Here is a 20,333-nt window from a genome sequence, read left to right on the forward strand (position 1 = left end):
CATATTTGAGTCGTGCTCAAAAAATTTAAGAACCACTGCGATAAAGGATTTTCATAGTTATTTAAATTGCGAATGGAATTTATGGATACCATATCTAGTTTATTGGCTGCAGGTGTGAAGTAAAAATTTGAATAAACACTGATTAAAAAAATCAAACACTGTCAATAGATAGTAACTTCACAGATTTTGTACTTTTTAATATGATTTTTTATTTACTTACGCCTTTTGCTACGAATTAGGGTGTGTAGTAATAGTACCTGATATATAACAATAAAAGGCGCTAGTATTATTTGAAGGCTCAGCACTCCTACCCAATTTATAACACCCTGGATAAGGTGGGGGCATGGGATTTGAACCCAATTTAGGTCTAAGGCTTTATCCGCTACGCCATAGCGAGACTTTTGTACACATTTTTGAACGCTTTACATTTTAGTTAGTTTGGGTATGATGGATACTTACTTAAATTTATGTGTTAGAATTACATAGTGAAGCGCTATTGTAACTAAGATGGAATTTTACTAATCTCATCCTAGTTATACATCATTTTACAAACTGATGCATTGCTTTTTGTTGGAAGGCATCTTGAATGCTCTCAATTAAATTGTAGTTATGTTATATTCCAGGTTTTGACCAATCTCGCTAATGCATTGGAAATGGTGGAAATAGGTAAATTAGTGTTAAAAGATCTTCAAATCGATGCTTCAAGAGCTCACAGAAGAGCACATGAAGTCAGACAATCAATCAGGCGACATCTAGATCCTATTATACGGGTGAATATTTATAGAAATGAGAAATGAGAGGGTTTTTATTAAAGCAAGATGCTGCTTAAAAATTTTTGATGAATGAACGACTTCGATTGATATCATATGCCACAGTCTTTGATACTATACCATCAACTCTTATACTCCTTTCGTGGAATATTTATTGTTACGAAGAAGTCACGTTTATTAGGCTATATAAGTTATGTTACATGTTATTAAGCTATTCTCGTTTTATAATTCAAAATAAATTAGTTATATGTGTTTGTTTTAATCAATCTTACCTGCTTCAACCAAGTACATTTGGAACAGTGAGTGATTGTATTTTTGTTATCCTAGAATGCTTTGTTTTTATTGTATTTGGAATAACATACCGTAGTTACTATACATACCTGATCATACATGTGAGTATCCATTTCTCAAATTTACTTCGTACTCATAACACTATTAGTTAATTTGGTAAAATGAATGATTCTACATGTGTTTTGTTGGATACATTGTTATAGATAAATCGACAAAGTGTTTGCCAGCTTGTTATCTCTCTCAATGAAATTGCAAAATATATGCTTGGTGTTGCCAACAATGCACGTTCCGTTTTGGAAGGTTCTGAAACACAATCGGGTCAAGATCCCACGACAGGTAATAGAAATGTTTTCCACCCAGTCACTTCACAAGATTCAGAATATATTTTGTAAATTTTCCCTAATGTCGGCAGTGTGATGCATCGTGCACATACCTCCTATTACTCTGCAGGGGTTCGCAGATTTCATGGTGATTAGTTATTTGTGAGAGATTCGCTGGACTCATCGCCGCCATGTGTGGTTCACGCCGGTCCGTTACGGCTTCCTCCACCATCAACTCCATGCATCTGAAAAAAATACCTCTCTATCTAATCTCATACCCAACATGGACTGGTAACCAGACTAGAGGCAGTAATTTTCCATGTGATTGATCTATTTTATTGGGTTTACTCTCCCCGAATAAATATGTAAATCCTATCCTTAATCTCTGTATATTTATGCATTGTACAGGGAATGGTATCCGAGACATTGTTCAAAATAAAGATGTGGCCACTATTGATGATCCTCGACCGGTCAATAATAATTTGTGGAATTCTGAAAGAAATTGTTGCAGAAATTACATGGATTTACAACAAAGGATAAATCAGGTATATTGCCTATTATTTTTTAAGGTTCAACTTATTTTTACTGAGGTGTACGTGTTGGCCTAGGCTATTATAAATAATAAGTTTGTGATTTTTTGTCATGCCACCTGGAGTGCTTCGAATATACAAAATAATGAAATATTTTGATGAGAGAGTATTCCACAGTACGAAAATTTTAAGAACAGATTCTCTTTGGCGCGGCGGTGTGGCTCAACGGGCTAAGCGTTAGGAATACGCTCGCCACCGCACCTCTAATTACTCTGCATGGGTTCACAGGTTCGAATCCCATGCAGGGATGGTTATGTGCGAGAGGATTGCTGGACTCCTCGCCGTTGTTGGGTGGTTCACGTAACCGCTGGTCGGTTACGGCTTCCTCCACCACCAAGTCCATGCTTCCGAAAACAAACAATATAACTAATCCCATACCCGACTTGGAATGGTAACCGGACGAGAGGCCGTGGTTCGCCATATGGATAAGCCGTCTTATCGGCTTTCCTCTCCCCCGGGATAAATATGTAAATCCTATCCTATGTATCGAACTCACTAACAATAGGTTTATCCTAATATCAGAAAATGTATGTATGTCACTGTGTAAGCTACATTGCATTGGTGCGTTTTACATAAAGTTAGTACATGAATTTTCAAGTGCTGAATACGTTACTCATTTGCTGCGATCTTCTAACGCAGGGGTGGGCAAGGTTTTTGGTCCGGGGGCCAAAAATTTAGCCCACCTAGACTGGAGGGCATGTAAGTGTGAAGTAAAAAGTTACATTTTAAGAACAATATTTACAGTGTTACAAAAGCAAAATTGGAAAACAATAAGCCTGGTGCCAAAGTTAAATTTAGGCACAATCTCAACAAATTTCTTGAGCTATTTTTCGGCTAAAACATCGATATTGGGTTTTAGTTTGGTTGTGGCAGCATCAGACGGGCCAGATTGAATTACTCAACAGGCCGGATTTGGCTTGCGGGTTGTAGTTTGCTCATGTCAGTTCTAACACCTAAAACAAAACGGATTCTCTGATTATTACAATATTCCAAGTGCAAACTCTTCTGAATTACCACTGTTCACAGGTTGAGCAATATTCAAATGTATATAGATATTCTAATACCAATATTTCTAATATCAGAGTGTACCCACTAGAAAGAAGAGTGTCGAAGAACCGGAGTATTTCCAATTGACTGATTCCAGCTCGGAAGTTCCTTTTGTCCGGAGGCAACCTCCCAAAAAGGAGGTTCCACTTGTTTCCGATCTTTGGCAGCCGATCGATGGCCGAGGCGACATTATCAATATCTATAAGAAAGGTGATGAAACTCCCGCGCCGATCCCAATTAAGTCAGAAGAAGGTTTTGCATTGCCATGTAAACCAAAAATTCATTGTGAGAAACAGAAAAGGATGAATTTGAACGAATTTTTTCTTCAGTCTAAAGACTATGAACGATTCAACATAGATTTTCGATACAAGTAAGTTAAATATTTTACCTGTTGTAAGCACAAGAAACCTCCATTTCGAATGGGAAGGAGGGTACAGTGAGTAAATTATTCTCAAAGAAAATGCATTAAATGTGTCTTGTTAATTACATACATGTCATAGTTGATCGGTTCCGTCATTAGCAAAACAGGACAATATGAGCGTTATTTTATATTTATTTTGGTTTCTACTGGTTAGGTAAATTTCTTAACAATGTTATCTTTGAATGTATATGGCGTAACAATTTAACAAACATTAAAAAAGAGTCTTTTAGCAGATAGCCTTATAACTTTCATCTATAATCTATAATCACTTTTTCACATATAACCAATAAATTCACGATGCTTAATACTAGAAAATATTATATAATTATTATAGCTAGCTTTTGCTATTTAATACAATCGACTTCATTTTTATTTCAGACCTTCTGTAGATTTCAAAATTCCAGAGCCAAATCATCACCATGAGAAATTTGACTTTGATCGTGAAATTTCTCGTTGTTGGAAGCCACCAATTTCAACAATTCGTCGAAACGCTTATGTCGGCAATCAAAACACCCCCACCGACCAAGAGCAAACTTGTGTGAAGTGGGGTAAAGATTACAACCCCGAAAACGCAGAAGATTGGGGTGGGGTAGCTATGTGCACTTGTCACGACAAAAGCTACATTACAAAAGGAAAAGACGGGAAACATCACTGTCTTATTTGTTCTATTGCTGATAAGCTGAAGAAAGTGGACAATCCGCAACAAGTAGTCGATATTTTAACCAACGAATGTGAAACCTTTCCAGAAAAATCTCTCAACGAGTTGAAACAGCTACCTGTCCTGGGGAGAGAAACTATAAAAAAGATCCAAGAAGCATTACAAACAAAAGCAGAAATTGCACCCACACCAAGTGGACTTGCATCTACCTCCAAAGAAGTAAACGATCAACCTAAATATAAAACTGATGTATTTAATATAGAAAATGAGCGAGCACCTATGCCTAGTGGCCAAAAAGCAGACGACGATAATGTTCCAGATGGTATTACAAATGAAAAATTTCCATATTGTGGTACTAGGACTGAGAAAGTGTGTACATGCGTCGGTGGTGATAAACAACGGAAAAGTGTTTCACTCTTTGCTAAATATTTAGCGATGTTTAATCCAGATAAAAATAAAACAGGAAATGTTGCTTCTTCTCCCGAAACTGCGGACTCAAAAATCAACCACGGATGCTTAGAAGGGACTGAAAAAATAATCAGCCCTTTGAAGATTTCTCCTGATACAGCTTTGCGGAGACGCCAGGAAGCCAAAGATGTTACATTCGCTTCCAAGTCGCCATCAGAGTTTTATCAGCATACCCAAAAGCCCACGAAGACTGTTACCCAGGACTACCAATTTCCAACCCACGAAGAAACATCTTCAGAAAAAATAGGTTTGTTACAACGGAAGAACGACACAGAGTATTGGGGAAGAGATGATTCTGAAGTCAGTATATTTTCACATCCACCAGTGGCAACAGAATCGATTCATTGTAAAGAATGTGGTGGTCTTCTTATGCCTGCTGATAATGGAAAGCTGAATGCATACAATTATCTTTCCAAGAATGGTGAAATATCAAGACAGGAAGGTTGGTAGAAAATAGGGTATTCCCGTGGTGTGTGTACCAGGTTAGGTTTAGGCCATATTTATTTTTCCTTATTTCAGTTCTATTACGAGTTCGGGGACTGTCTGTGTAAGCCAAGTTCATATACCCCCTGTCCATAGGCTTCAGTCCCTCCCTTTACACAACTTGATGTAAAATGGGCAAACAAAATTAGTTACCTTCATATTGTTACACACACTTCTGAAGCGCCGGAAATAGACCCCACAAGCTTCTTGAGGGTATGGTGTATAACTATGTCATATATAAAAAAAAATTCACTGGCGGGTCACTTGCAATATACTCAGTTAAGTGCTTGTAATCGTTTTTCCATCTCAATTCTGATCTAGTCCTTGTGAATCGCACTTTTTGATTTTGCACAGTCTCTGTTTTAGAAATACCACTTCCTAAATAACTCACGTAAAATAACAACCTAGAATACAGTATTCCTTATACAAAGGGGACTAAATTTTCAGGTGTCAGTGTGCTTTGGTATTTAATATAATAACCAAATGAGATTTATTTGGTCGAAATCATATTATACCACGATACTAACATTCCAATACTTTTTGGGAATTGGTATTAGATTCTATCTCATACATTAATATGAACTATTGGAAAAAATATGGCTGTTTTAGGGTTTTTTGAAAACCAAAAAAAAAAAAATCAATAATCATTTGATTATTGATACCTTATCATAATTGGATAAGTTTTCTCAAGAGTTACTATAGCTTTCCCGTTCTAACATAATGTAATAGTACATCACTAAAGGACATATACCTATCAGATTGTAGATTTTGTGTCATTGTTGTAAACTGCTTGTCTGAAGAAGTCTGATTTGGTCAGACGAAACATTACAGAAATACATTTGTGTTAGTGTGCAGCAGGACTCTTGAATTGCATACTGAAGGACAGAGGTATAAAAAAAAATACAAACATTTTCATTCAGCGACATGAAATTTGTACTTAACACTTTAGACGGAATCACGATTGATTCATCATCAGCATCATTCCAAGAATTTGAAAGCGATTCTACTAATAAAGCAAACGACGAAATTAACCTTGAAAATGCAATGGGATGTTGTAATACACCCGGTTGTTATGCCCGCATACCAAGGAATTGTAGATACCGATATGGTGACGTGAAAGCAAAAGAAAAACAAATGCAAAAATATCACAACAGAGTTAAAGATATTGAGGAAGACATCAAAGTATTTTCTCATTTTATTTGTATATTACAACTTGAAAAACACAAAATTCCTATTTGGAGCATACATAATTTTAAACATAATGTAGTCTATTTTAGTTTCGATATATCGTAAAGTTATCTGAATAAATTGGTAATTCTCTGAGCATTTGACGTTTTTCATCAATTATTTGCATTTATAAGCCAGTCAGAGATTTTAAAAGAACATTGGTTACCTGAAACCCCTTTTTTGTTGATTTTTTAACCTCAGTGGTCTGGCTTAAAAAACATACATTTCTAATACCTTCCGTTTTTTGAATACTTTTTTTTGTCTGTCTTTTTATATACTAAAATTAAAACAAGAAAAGTAATCATAACGAACATTTTCAGGGGCGATACAAGGAGTGGATAAAAGACTCACCCTGTGGGAAACCTGTTTGTACAAAAGTACATAAATCTGGAACCGATTCGCAGATATCCGATACCGAACAAAGTGACGAATCGACATTAAAATTGCCGGATGTTGGATTCCAATTGGTTTCAGAATCAACTGGACGTATTGTGAATCCCACAAAGAATTATCCTATTACTGCAAAATCTCTGAAAGTTGAAGAAAATAGAAAACTTCTTGATGAAGTTTGTGATCTGTGCAAGGTAGGTGGGAGTAAATCGTGGATCCAAAATATTCTATCAACGATTGAAACAATATTTTAATTAGGAATAATATTACTATGTCATGTCTTCAGGATAAGATTTCTTCATATTTAACCTGAGAGAGGGGAAAGTCGACAAGGCCTTTGAATTTCATGGCGTGTTCCCAAAGATTAGCATGATACGACAACTGCCGAGAAACTTGTACTAAAAGTTTGCATACGAATATTTTAATTCACAAAATTTTAATTTGTATATCCCGGCATTTGGTGTTATAAACCATTGCTATATACATATATATGTATATATATTGAACAACGAAATAAAGAAAATTAAATAACTATCAAAATGAAATTGCTGGTCTATTTTTATATTTGGAACTATTAATGATGATACAGTCCTACTGCTGTAATAAAGAGTTCTTGTGACTTTCTAGTTGCCAAAGTTCGAATGCTGTGACGTCAATGATAGCGACGATTCTACGAAACAAAAGCAAATCGCAGGACGTTATTGCTTATGTCGACATGTTGATGATTCCATTGATGGGAAGTTTTTTACAGTTCCTTCAACAAATGAGAAACCACATAGGTATTATGTTTTCTTTGTAGATGTAACAGAAAAAACAAAGTCCATGCAATTGTTATAACCTGGAGAACATCAGAATTAATCACAGATTTGCATCAGCATTTTATGAAAGCTCGAAATTGGGTGAAATAATTCACAATACGCCACAGTTATTAACTATTTACTGTTTTCACTCCAAATTGACTTTCACATATTGATGACGTATTTAATCATGTGTCGTGTAATTAGTTTCAGACAAGAATCAACTAAATATAAAGTATGGGGATATAAGGTATGGAAGGCACAATCACATCCGAAACCATAATCTCAATGATGTTCATCTTATATTCGAGAAATATCTGCGCATGCTTACGAACTTGCTACAGTTGTATTTTTAATAACTGGATTTCATTCAGACACATTCACATTTACAACATCAATCTTAACTGAACAAACTGTAAAATCAGAATATATATCACACGATTTGGTCCGTATAAAACAATCTTTTGTACTCAAGACAGACACTTAGTGACTAGATGTACTGTGCGTGCGTTGCACTTCCTTTTGCCAATCAGCATATCATTATTTTTTAGTGTATGCTCAGAATGTCATGTCAGAGTTGGAACGCAACAACGACCTCCTTGTGTTCGATATTTGCTTCCTTTGAAGATAGTGCGTTGTTACGAAAATACATTGGCTAAATATGGAAAGGTATTACGTGAATTTAAACACGATAAATGCAGAAATATTCATTTTGTAATAATATGTTTTATATATTCAGCCTCTACCTGAATCTTCAGACTCTGGTTTATCCATGGATACAGCAATGGATATGCACAAGGAGGATGATTTATTTCCACCTAATGAAACTGAGCAGATGACATTGCTCGATTTGATGGGATTGTCAAGCAAACCAGGTTGGTTTTTGTTAATTGTGATTTTGTAGTAAAGGATCTTTTTTGTATATGCTTAATATTAATTTGAAATCATCTCTTTCATTTACCTCTATTTCATTGGCAATGTTTTAACTTCATCCATCTTATCTGACTTACTTGTTAATGTTTACATAAACTCAATCTTAACTCATAAACTTAAATTGATCATGAAAAGGCAAAAAGCGACGTCGTAGTTGCAGACCTAAAAAAACGCCAGAGAAGAGCTCATCATTGACAACTGTTGAGAATTGTTCCGTTTGCTCAAGTACATCTAGTGGAGTGTGTTGTCACGTACATTCATCAAGATTATTACCAGTTTTGCATTTACAAGGTTTCACGTAAGTGGAGTAATACTTCAATTTTGAATCCATTTTTAAAATGTAAACATACCGTAATATGACTCAACGGTTTGGCACATCAGGCCAAGCATCCCGGAACCTCTGATTACCCTGCATGGGTTCACAGGTTCAAATCCCATGTGGGGATAGTTATGTGCAAGAGGATTGCTTGACTCCTCGCTGGCATGGGGTGGTTCACATAACCATTGGTCGGTTACGGCATCCTCCACCATCCAATCCATGCTTCCAAAAAAAAATAACTGACTAATCCCATACCCGAAATGAACTAGTAAACGAATGAGAGGCCAAGGTTCGCCATGTCATTAAGATGTTTCATCTACTCCAGCATAAATATGTAAATCCTATCCCATTTAATTACTTTTTTTTTCAGATGCAAAAATTCAGAGCAGTACTCAGATGAGAAAGATTATCCTGCTTTAACATTCAAATGGTGGCAGAACCACGATAAATCACTCCAAGCCATGCAATCTTGTGCTGATGCATGTGTTTGTCTCCGCATTATTCTTGAAAAAGATAAATCGAAAGCTTTGACTGATCATGAAATATCTTGCAAGGTATGATTCAATTAAGCTCAGTGGGTCATTTTTCTTGTTGATGTCGATAAACCAGCTTGGCAGTGTGGCGCATTGTGCTAAGTGTTAAGAATACGCTTGTCGCAGCACCTCAGATTACCTTGCATAGGTCCACTGGTTCGAATTCTGTGGGAGATGATTATGTGTGAGAGGATTGCTGGACTCCTTGCCGCCGTAGAGTGGTTGACCTAACCGTTGATCAGTTCTGGCTTCCTCCACCATCAAGTCCATGCATATCCCATCCTAATTGCAATTACAAATACTAAGAATGAAGAGAGGACTTGCTGGTGAAAATGTAACACTCGTTGAGCAGCTTTTAGGTGTGTTGTCTTCAGAATTTAAAAAATTTTAGATCAAAACTCATGGTTGCACTTCATCAAGAGTGTAATAAATTGGGTAGGCTTTTAAATAATACTTCTGGAAGTGGTCGTGTGTTTGGTTGTTTGTTATGAGAGAATATTTGAAAAACATAGAAAATAAAATTATCTCATTATCCATTACCAGGTATGTTCAGTAGTTGGCGGTGATGGTATTGACGGACAATGTGGTAAATTACTTGGACCTCGATACAGTGAATTCTTACCGATTGTTTGGCGATCGGAGATCCGATCGATGGGTCGGCGAGGCGAGAGGTCATCGATCGTTGGTATGTGAATGTATATTTTATGTATTCATACATCACTGTACAAAATTATTTTTGCTGTTTTATATCTCGGTTTTCACTACAGAATTGCGCCGACCTCGATTTTACAAGCAGCTCATCAATGCTATTGTCGAAAGTACTCGAATGTTACTTTTGACCCCTGATCTTCGACCTCAGCGTTTAACACCTGCTATGAGCATCTACGATAGACTTTTTCCTGCTGCAAAAGATGAACCAGGTTCTTCCAATGATGACTCAGAGATGGAGAGAGCACAAGAAGGGGGAGAGGAATATGTTACAACAGCTCATGTTGCGAGATTAGCTCATTTCCGCGCAATGATGAAATGCCTCAATGATATCCAGTATGAAGGTGATGATTACTTATCAATTATTTTTATTACTTACCAGATTTTCATTTGGTTTCTTACAAAGTCGGCTCGGCGGTGTGTTGCACCATGCTAAGCGATAGGAATTCGCTCTTCACCACACCTCTGATTACCCTCGTGGGTTGGCAGGTTCGAATCCCATGCGGAGATGGTTATGTGCGAGAGAATTGCTGGACTCCTTGCCACAGTAGGGTGTTCCAATTCAACATCAAGTCCATGCTTCCAAAAAAACAAATAACTGGCTAACTAATCCCATACTTGACCTGGAATGGTAACCGGACGAGAGGCCGTGGTTCGCCATATGATTAAGTCGTCTTATCGGCTTTTATCTCCCCCAGGATAAATATGTAAATCCGTTGTTTTGTACTAAACATTTCACAATTGTATTAAAGTTATTTGTTGTTCTAATTAATTTAGCAATTTTTGCAGGATCTCGTTTACGTTCGTGCAAGCTTGTTGGCGATCGTGATGTTACTCGAGTAACGTTGCTTGATCAACAAAAACATGATAAAAAGGAAGATAAATTGAAGGAAAAAGAATTGAATGACAGTGGCAATGAAAGCATTACAAAGAATGACAAAGTTGTTTCACTGATTGACTTGATTATAAACTTCATAAAGGTTTGTGTTGATTTTACAATGGACTTGAAATCAAGACCCAAACTTATAATATATTATATTCCATATATTAAATCATTACCTCTAATATTTATCGAAGTGGCAGGGTATACAGAGTGTTCATAAAATTGTACGGGATTGCTATGTTTTGATTCCGTTTTTATTTTTATGTAATTTACTACACCTGTAGGGATCAACATTCCTTTTGCAATTCAATAAATTTTTGAGAGACTTCATGAACACCTTGTATATTTTTTGCATTGCTGGTTCGATAATACCTGCCTAATTTATTACGCACTGTGGCGAGGGAGGTGGTGGTGACGAAATTGAGATCCGAAATTTTAACCTGTGATGCTATCATAGTTAATTCAGGAGTAACACTTCAACCACTAGGTGACTTCTTCCGCAAATTTAACTCAAGTTTTCAAAACGGGGTGACAGTAATAAAATCGTTACCTCAGGTACCCATATCTTTAGGTCAATATACTGCTTAAATTCTATCAATTGAACAAAATATAATTTTAATTCTTTGTTCTTCAGCTAGAAAGCACCGTGACATATTATATGTATGTTCATGTATTTATTTTGTCAGAACAAGGCATGTGGAAGCATTTTGGATTGTCGAGAGCTGTTAGAAGCACCTTGGGAACTGCCTGCAGAACAACAACAAATTGCCGGACGGATGCTAAAGAAAATTGATTCAGTTTTAAGCGGAAAGGTGAAGAAAATGCAGTCATTTTGTAACTATGTACAATAAATAGCTTTTACGATTCATTCATTATTTTTTTTTATATTTTAGTCGGAATCTTCATTCAAGGCTGCCGATAAATTATCAACGTGGGACGATTCACTTTCATGTATAGTTGATGCTTACTTGAATGAAGTTGTTTTTCGTGCCGTGGCTCAAAACAATATCCTGAAAGCAATTAGAAGAAGCAACACAGCGAAAAGACAAATGCTAAAAGTTGCTGATTTATCACGGTATATCAGTGTTCTTGTTTGAAAGTTTTGATTATTTGGTGATGAAATAAATATACCATTAGGATAATCTATTCATTTAACTGCTGATTGATAACTTGCTGTTAAAAAAGACGTCTGAAAAAATGAGTTTCATTTTGTTTTTAAAAAAATATGCACAATCACATATATTCTCGCATAAAAGCTGAAACTCAAAAATAAAAATCGCTAAACTAAAGGGTTGACGCTAATAACTCTGTACGCACTAATAATTGGGCGTAATTGGCAACCATTTGCTGTGTATGTTACGATTTGTAGGGCTTATAAGCGAATTTTAATAAATTCATCGTTAAGGCTGTTCTTAGGGGGTCGGTTTATATGTAATGTATGGTAATACTTTTGATGGCTCATTACCACGGCTCCGCTTTTTGATTTCAAAATTTTTATAGCAAACTTTACACAGATCTTGTCGCACAATCGTCGCCCTTTTCTTCATTCAGGTTAGATACATTTGGAATTGTTCATAGAACAAGTCGTTACACAGAACATTGCTTTTGACAGTGTAGCTGCATTAAAATCAAACCTGCTGTATTTATGGCAGCTCAATAGCCCCTACTCAGGGCACCATTCAGATAGCAGTTGAGACCATATTTCTACACCATATATTGGGGTATAGCAGCAAATTTATGTTTTTTTTCAAAAGTTTCCATCTGCTTTATTTCACGAACTGAGATCTTTTGCATGAACTTGGTCTAAAACTTCTTGAGTGTAATCATCCCATGATATCTTTTTTAGTAATATGCTTACTATTTTCACAGTATCGTCGTTGCCAGGCTCGTAAGATTTACAGAATTGACTCAATCGGCCACTTCCAATTTGAAAGGGGCAATAAAAGATGGCCTTGCTGCAGTAGATGGAAATAACAACAAAGAAAATCTTGACAATGTTTCCGAAAAATCAGCTTCTAAACGAACTTCTCAAAAAAAGAGTACAGAGGGTAACACTCCTAAATACAATATTAACATTTAATTGCAGATATTTAATACTTGAATATGTTATTAATGATTTCAACTTTCTGCCTTTCAGAACTCGACGCTCAAAGCAAAGTCGTGAAGACTCACATTTCTGCTTTGTTACGCACTGGACGTGATGACAGGCGTGCTACGTTGGATGACGTATTTATTTCATTTGAACGTTTACGCTGTGACGTCCTCGACGACCTATCAGATGCTGCTACTTTGGTGAAACAAACTTCTGATCTCGGTGATGATCGTGCTTTGTGGCTGCTTAATTCTGCAAATGCGCGATTTTGTGACAAAAACGCAAGTCATGCAGAAGAATTGAAATGCTGGACGGAGTCGGAGATAGATCACAGTGAAATTGAAAAAGATTTTTCAATTATTGAACGAATTGATGGAAGCGATTACAGTAGTGATACATCACAGCATACGGAGGAAGTTGCATCACTTTGGCCAGATCTCAATCGTATATTGCTGAACCACGAGAAAACCGAAGATAAAAGTTCCGAAAATAATGGCGACACAGCACGCAGTACCACTGAGCTATCGGTAGGTTAGCATGGCCATTTCAAAGAAAGACCAGAGCAATGCTAATTTGTGGATTCAAAGGTTCATTGACTAACCGCAGTATTTGTAGCCTATGCCCTCATGCTACTTGTTCTTAAATTTGTTATTTGATCATTCAAAAGCTTCAAATCCCATCGCCGTGGTAATTCACATCGTTGCTGGGAAAAAGTCTCAGCTTATCAGTTAGCACCGGTTTGGCCAAAAGATGACGAACTGGCGTAGTGACGCAATGTATGTACAAATAGCAAAATTTGCGGTGAAATAACCAGCCTTATATAATTCATAGGGGATTCGGGAAAAAATAATATCCTTCTAGCAGATCCAACCATCTTTGAGTAAAAAAATTCAAAACGATTGGTTCATTTGTTACTGAGAAAAACAACAACAATTTACGTAGTGAAATGATCCATATTTACATATCGTGTCCAATAAGAAAATATGTATGAACTTGACTATGGGCGTTTTTAATGGAACACTCAAACCCGCGAACTCGACTTTGTTATGTATAATAATATCCTAATTATTCTTGACATAATAACTGTGCTTTTTCACAGGAAACGGATCAGCAGTCAAATGTGGAAGAATCGCTCGCGAACGCTTTGTTGTTGTCTGAAAGAGCAAAACAATGGCAAGATGGAAGCATTCCACATCCCAGTTCTGGAGTCATTGACAAATCGATGGAATCGGGTTTGAATAAAACACAGAGTGCTGATACACGAAGCTTTGCTACTTGTGTAACCCGTCCCAATGATTCAAAGAGAATTACTGCACTGGATGCCGTAAAACAATCATCTGATTTGAGGGATGTTTCCATTAAATCTCCCCCACCGAGTGCATCTGGTCGTTTTACAGCTAATAAAATCAACACAGGAACACAAGATTTAAAATTTGGAAGGTATTTCTTATAATTTCATGGACAATTAGCAATCTCATACTCTATTTGGCAACAGATTAGTGTCAGCATTTCATACTTTTTGTGATTTTTTGGGCGATTACACCATTTGAAGATGTGAAATGCAATATTCACTCGTAACAAAAAATAGACCGAACTTAAAACGATTTTTAGCTAAAATTTCAATGCGATATTCACCAGGGTGTCCCAAAATTAATGAAACCCATAAATACGATTATCAATTTTGTGAGCTTCATTTATTTTAGGAAAACCTATACTTCAATAAAAAGTTGAAAAATCAGAAAATTATGTTTCCTTCATTTTCTGAAATAGTTTTTTTCAAGTTTCAACCCTTTGGGCTAAAAACCATTTTACCATATTACAACATTTTAACATCAATTTTTTTCTGTTCTTCATTAAGAAATGAGTTAGTTCAAGAGGAGTTGATAGAGGAAATTAATAAAATGACTGAAGAAGAATTACCACATAGATTTCACAGCGTTTTTAAATTAACTTCTTTAACGGTAAGCAAGTACAAACAATATTCAAATTCTGAGATTTTGTTACATATAAATCATATATGCATTCATAAACTAGTTTTGGTGCTCCAGAAGTGTGTGTACCAATATGGAGGCAACTAATTTTGTCCGCTTACTTTACATCAAGTTGTGTAAACGGACTGAAACCTATGGTCATTCACTATTCTAAAACATACAGCCCCCGAACTCGTAATAGAACTAAAAAAAGAAAAATCTGAATGAAATTATGGCCTAACCTTAACCTGGTACACATACTACTTGAGTACCCTAGTTTTTGTCATTGTAACTTCTATGTATCCCAATTGTAGTGAAAGTTCATCGAAAGGAATAGATTTAATTCAATAAAATCATTCCTATTTTTCCTCGTTGTGTTCAGGATTTCAAGCAAGACAAGCACACAAGGACAGCTCTTCAAGCAGACAAAGGCAAGGGAATGTTGCAATGTATATTTGGCACCGATATGACAGAGTGAGTGTAATAGGCTGATTTGACGATAGGAAAATCTAAATATTTTTTGTGCTGGTTCACTGTACTGTAAGTATCATTGACTGAAAATTATTTACAAAACCTGATCTCATCTGAAAATTGCCTTCATGGTTGTATCTTCTTAATTATTATTACTGGATTAGATTACTATATAAACACATCTTTCCTCAAATTTGCCAATGATGACTATTTTTCAATTTTACTTTTCAGATGATTCATTGACAATAGTAAGAACTGAATTGCCATTTAACTACTGATAATCTAAAACTTTATATCTTGAATAAAATCGATTTCGGAGCCTGCATCCTCTATTGTTGTGCACTTCAATTTTGTTTAACTTCTACCGTCATTCTGTTCATAAGATGATATAGTTTAAAGAAAATTTTTCGTCTAGATAAAACTCTCGGTGCAAGTCACAGCTTATGAAATTAAATGCATTTTTCAAAATCTTATCAAGATATTTTTTGAATGATAAGATATGTGATTCACAAAATCAGCGAATTCGAACTTGTTTCAGGGTTGAAATGGTCGAAGCATTTCACGACAATATTCGGACTTTGTTGAAATGGCAGAATAGTAGATTCCCTGTGTGGGCAGGACTTGTTGCTCGTCTAATGCTGATTTTGTTCACAGGTATGCCCTTTTTATAAAGATCGGCTGACCTCAGAAGCATTTGTAACACAAAACCGAGTTATAGTTCAGTATCCTTAAAAAAGAATTCAAATGCATTATAAGTCAAATTTTAAACCCCATTCCACGGGTCTGCAACCTTTTAGTATTCTTTCCATCAACTTTAAACCTACTCGGAGCTGCAACATCTACTCCAATTGACCTCTCCCAGAGCATCGACTTCCTTGTTTACTTCGTGAGATTGGCCAATCAGCAAGATGCAAAAAGTGACGTAACAATGCTCCCTTTTCGCATCCGCTCAGACACTTAGGATAGGATTTACATATTTATACCGGGGGAGAAGAAAGCGAATAAGACGGCTCAATCATATGGCGAACCACGGCCTCTCATCTGGTTACCAGTTCAGGTCAGGTATGGAATTAGTTAGCCAGTTATTTGTTTTCGGAAGCACGGACTTGATGGGGGAGGAAGCCATAATCGACCAGCGGTTACGTGAACCACCCTACGGCGGCGAGGAGTCCTGCAATCCTCTTGCACATGATCATCCCCGCATGAGATTCGAACCTGCGAACCCATGAAGGGTAATCAGAGATGCGGTGGCGAGCGTATTCCTAACGCTTAGCTTAGCACGATGCGCCACACCGCCGAGCCTTTTCTTTTCTCACTCAGTCAGATTTTCAAGCCCGGTCGTGAACATTACCTTGTTTTTGCGTTTTTGACCTCTATTCGTTAGATTTCAGTTGTGTTTCGGAAACTTAAATATAAATCAGATAATTCAATGATCACTCTGTCTTCCCAGGAGTTTTGATTTAATTGCAGTAATAAAAAATTAGTGTAGAAATAGCCATGATACCCTAGGCTAAAATTCTTGAATGAGTCATAATGATGGTTTGAAACACATAACCCATTTTACAGGCGCCAACTCGCAAAAGCACTCTTCCCCGAAAATTTTGCAATGGTAAATTATAAAAAGAATTTTTCGGGGATCAAAGGTTGGGGGAAGGTCCATGTCATGGGCTAATAAAAATGTCAGAAAATCATTTGTGATGCAATTTTGGTTTTATGCCTCCACCTTTTACTGCTTCCAAAAAACTGCTGTAACCACTTTGATTCACGGGAGCCTGAGCTCCGGGAACAAGGAGCCGCATGCGACTCCAGAGCCTCCAGGTTGCCGATCTCTGCTCTCTAGTAATTTGTTTCATTGATAACAATTCACAGTTTATTTTACTATCTTTAGTTGGCAGTGTGATTGGTGCATGCATTCTTCCATTCTTTCTTGAAGCAAGAAACTACGTTTTGTTGTCTGCAATTCCAGTAGCCATATTTGGGCACGGACTTGTGTTAGAACCTTTGAAATGTCTTTTCGTTTCATGGATAATGTTTTTATCAAGGTAAGTCTATTGAATCTCGAAATCTCGAACCAACAGAGCATGTCATCACGAATCATGAAATCGATTATAGAAACTTGCTGTAACTTGAAATGTCATTGAAATTTAAATCAATGTTTCATAATCAGTTTGTATTCTTTTGTTTTTATCAATTATTTTATCGTCTGTTATGCTGATTATGGAGCCAAAATAAACTTATGCTTATGTTGCCGAAGCCAATGAAAGCTTGAGAGTGCTGGTTGAGTCACTGGTGGCAGGTATAGTCTGGTTAAGAGGCAGGAAATTTGTGATTGGTTTCTAAATATAACACTTGCGGCAACAATTATTATTTTTATTGTATGTTCATATCTAGTTTGTAATCTTACCGAATTTTATTTACCACCAGGCATAAACCTGCTTTCCATAACAACCCTGTATATATGAAAAGCAGTGTGCATCTTCTTCGCCGAGCTCGACTTTCTCATCCGAGGGTTTCAGATGATTTTCGAATAATAACAGAGGAAGATCCTGAGGAAGATATGAACGCAAAAGGAGACCTGGGTGACGAATACTATTACAAGTTTTGTGATAATAAAGCTAGTACTCGATTATTCGACAGAAGACGACGAAAACTTCCCGTGATGACAGAACACGATCTCTCACTGGATCTCCACGCTGTGACGTCATATGGTGCACTACCAGGCGCGATTCCGAATGAGATTACACCTTCCTCGTCAGAAGCTGTTACTTCAACACACAGTGCCGAGTTTATTTCTTTGCCACCGGATGAAACGTCGGATTTTGGAGGTTACAGACGTGATGCTATCGACATGGGAGGCAACAAATCTCAAAGTGTTTCTGTCACATCTTCTGATAAACCAGAGGATATGTCCAATTTACAGCCGGATGTAATCGCCAGCGAGTTGGATGTTGATTTGAGCTCTTCCATCTCATCAGAAGAAAAACCTAAACACACTCCTATTATTTATTGCAGATACAGCAATATGCCTTCTCAGTAACATAATATTTAATTCAAAATATATTTATCAAAGTGTATTTTTATTGCCTTACTGTTTCGAATAAATAGTAATGCTAAAATTTCACATTTGTGCTGTGACATCATATTTAGTAAGACGACATAGGCGTAGCCAGGCGTGGGGGGGAATGGTCCCTCAAAATTTTTAACATTTTTTCAATTCAATTTTGTGGCATTTGCAAGTTCGGCATAAATTATTTCGGCTTTCCAACACCATTTTACTATTTTTCAACGATTTACGGAAAACTGACTTTTTCCTGGCTTGCTATCAATTATCCTTTCACCAAATGAACCAGCCGAGATAGATGAAAATTTGCGCTTGTATACCTTGGATAACTTCGACAGCAGCGAAGTAAGTCTGTAAGAGATTCTTTAATATATTGTTAGATATCAGTAGCCGCCTTTATCTACCCTTGTTCGGAGAAAAAGGCACAAATAAGCATTGTATTACGTCATTATACAAAAATATTATTTGGTCTGGCTATGCACTTGTGTAAGGACGAATCACATTTCCCTAGTCCGGCCACTTGAATGGATTCATGTTTCGCGATATCCGACAACAACTCATTAAATATTTGTCAAGTCACTATACAGCACTTTACTTATTAAATTTTACGTGTGACCTTGCTTTGGGGATTTTATCATTGATAGTGACAAATGCAAATATCTCATCATTTTTTCGGGAAGTTTGCTTGTCACTTCTGATCAAGTAATGTTTGATTTTGTGTTAAATACCAATACTATTATCAACATACTAATAGTGGTAACGATTAGAACATTGCATGGGCGTTATAATATGATGGGCAATGAAACCAAAGTCTACGAAACATAGTGAGCGCAACGCATAAGATATCGCTACATTGTGGTTGATTTTGAATGATTTACACAAGAAAATGATAAGTTTTACTAATTACATGCATTGACGAGAATGTACTTTTATAAAAGTGCAAATCTAAAATATTTCTGGCAAAAGTAAGGTCGAAGGGAATAATTGTTTTGCATTTTTAAACAGGGGTTAGAACTTTCTGTGAATCAGTATTACACATTGTCGATCACGCTCTCGGGGAATCGATCAAACTGCCGACAATATCGGAAATGATATCGAATTAAATAAGTGACCTATGTATTTATTAGCTGGTAGGTGGATAGAAATAACAATAGCATGTCGGTTTTTAAAAGAATGTTTTGTGTAGTCGCTTCCAACAACAGTCAGCCATTGTTCTCAAAGGAATAAGCTTTTCACAGCTAAGATATCGTCTTTCATCAAATTCGCCGCATCGATGTGCTGGGATAGATGATCGGATTGACGAAACTTGGTGCGTTGTAGATAGCTGTCAGTAGAGAAGTTTTCGGAAGCCTGATTATCTAATGTATTTTTAGGCAACACATAGAAATATCTAATAAATGATGCAGCAATGCGATTCAAATCGAAAATACTGCAGACACAGGCAGGATTTGTCACAACTCACAAGCGAATGTTATTAACCATTATTGAAAAATTATTACTAACTCCAATTGTACATTTAAACGCATAGTAGGTCGTCGAAATCTGGCAACGACACAATGTTCGATGGCGAAACACTCCTTTGTTTCTGTGACATAAGAATGTACTGTAAACATACTATTATGAATCACAATGTCAAAACTTTGAAGTGCATTTCAAAATTTCGTTGCCAAGAAACAGAAGTAAAGTTTTATCCAAATACGATGTAGAATAGGGCATTCTGTTCTTCTAATTCAGTTTCCAGTTTAATAGTGTAGAAAAAGAGAAAGTTCATCGATGTAAGCAAGCCGTAGCGGGTTTGGTAGATGCATAGCGTAAAGTAAAGTATATTCAGCGCGAGCATCGTCTCTCCCTGCAGTGGTCTTTGACTCGTTCAATTTTTATTGATACCTCTGGTATTCATT

General features: G+C 36.5%; 1 protein-coding gene across 1 annotated transcript in view; it reads left to right on the plus strand.

The window, feature by feature from the left end:
- LOC120340947 (uncharacterized) overlaps window positions 1-18,492 on the plus strand; it is a 34,497-nt gene extending 16,005 nt beyond the window's left edge. Inside the window, exons 23-47 of the mRNA XM_039409350.2 lie at window positions 624-770; window positions 1,265-1,397; window positions 1,790-1,926; window positions 3,054-3,388; window positions 3,818-5,007; window positions 5,998-6,230; window positions 6,596-6,859; window positions 7,293-7,444; window positions 8,014-8,131; window positions 8,202-8,337; window positions 8,531-8,693; window positions 9,085-9,268; window positions 9,791-9,932; window positions 10,015-10,299; window positions 10,745-10,935; window positions 11,525-11,650; window positions 11,732-11,913; window positions 12,708-12,886; window positions 12,976-13,457; window positions 14,030-14,370; window positions 14,789-14,891; window positions 15,283-15,374; window positions 15,910-16,025; window positions 17,260-17,413; window positions 17,796-18,492. Coding sequence (XP_039265284.2) covers window positions 624-770; window positions 1,265-1,397; window positions 1,790-1,926; window positions 3,054-3,388; window positions 3,818-5,007; window positions 5,998-6,230; window positions 6,596-6,859; window positions 7,293-7,444; window positions 8,014-8,131; window positions 8,202-8,337; window positions 8,531-8,693; window positions 9,085-9,268; window positions 9,791-9,932; window positions 10,015-10,299; window positions 10,745-10,935; window positions 11,525-11,650; window positions 11,732-11,913; window positions 12,708-12,886; window positions 12,976-13,457; window positions 14,030-14,370; window positions 14,789-14,891; window positions 15,283-15,374; window positions 15,910-16,025; window positions 17,260-17,413; window positions 17,796-18,408 — 6,198 coding nt within the window. The 3' untranslated portion in view covers window positions 18,409-18,492. The remainder of the gene's footprint in view (window positions 1-623; window positions 771-1,264; window positions 1,398-1,789; window positions 1,927-3,053; window positions 3,389-3,817; window positions 5,008-5,997; window positions 6,231-6,595; window positions 6,860-7,292; window positions 7,445-8,013; window positions 8,132-8,201; window positions 8,338-8,530; window positions 8,694-9,084; window positions 9,269-9,790; window positions 9,933-10,014; window positions 10,300-10,744; window positions 10,936-11,524; window positions 11,651-11,731; window positions 11,914-12,707; window positions 12,887-12,975; window positions 13,458-14,029; window positions 14,371-14,788; window positions 14,892-15,282; window positions 15,375-15,909; window positions 16,026-17,259; window positions 17,414-17,795) is intronic.
- Window positions 18,493-20,333: the final 1,841 nt, after the last annotated feature.

Source organism: Styela clava, chromosome 14 (assembly GCF_964204865.1).
Source record: "Styela clava chromosome 14, kaStyClav1.hap1.2, whole genome shotgun sequence".
NCBI classification, from domain to species: Eukaryota; Metazoa; Chordata; class Ascidiacea; order Stolidobranchia; family Styelidae; genus Styela; species Styela clava.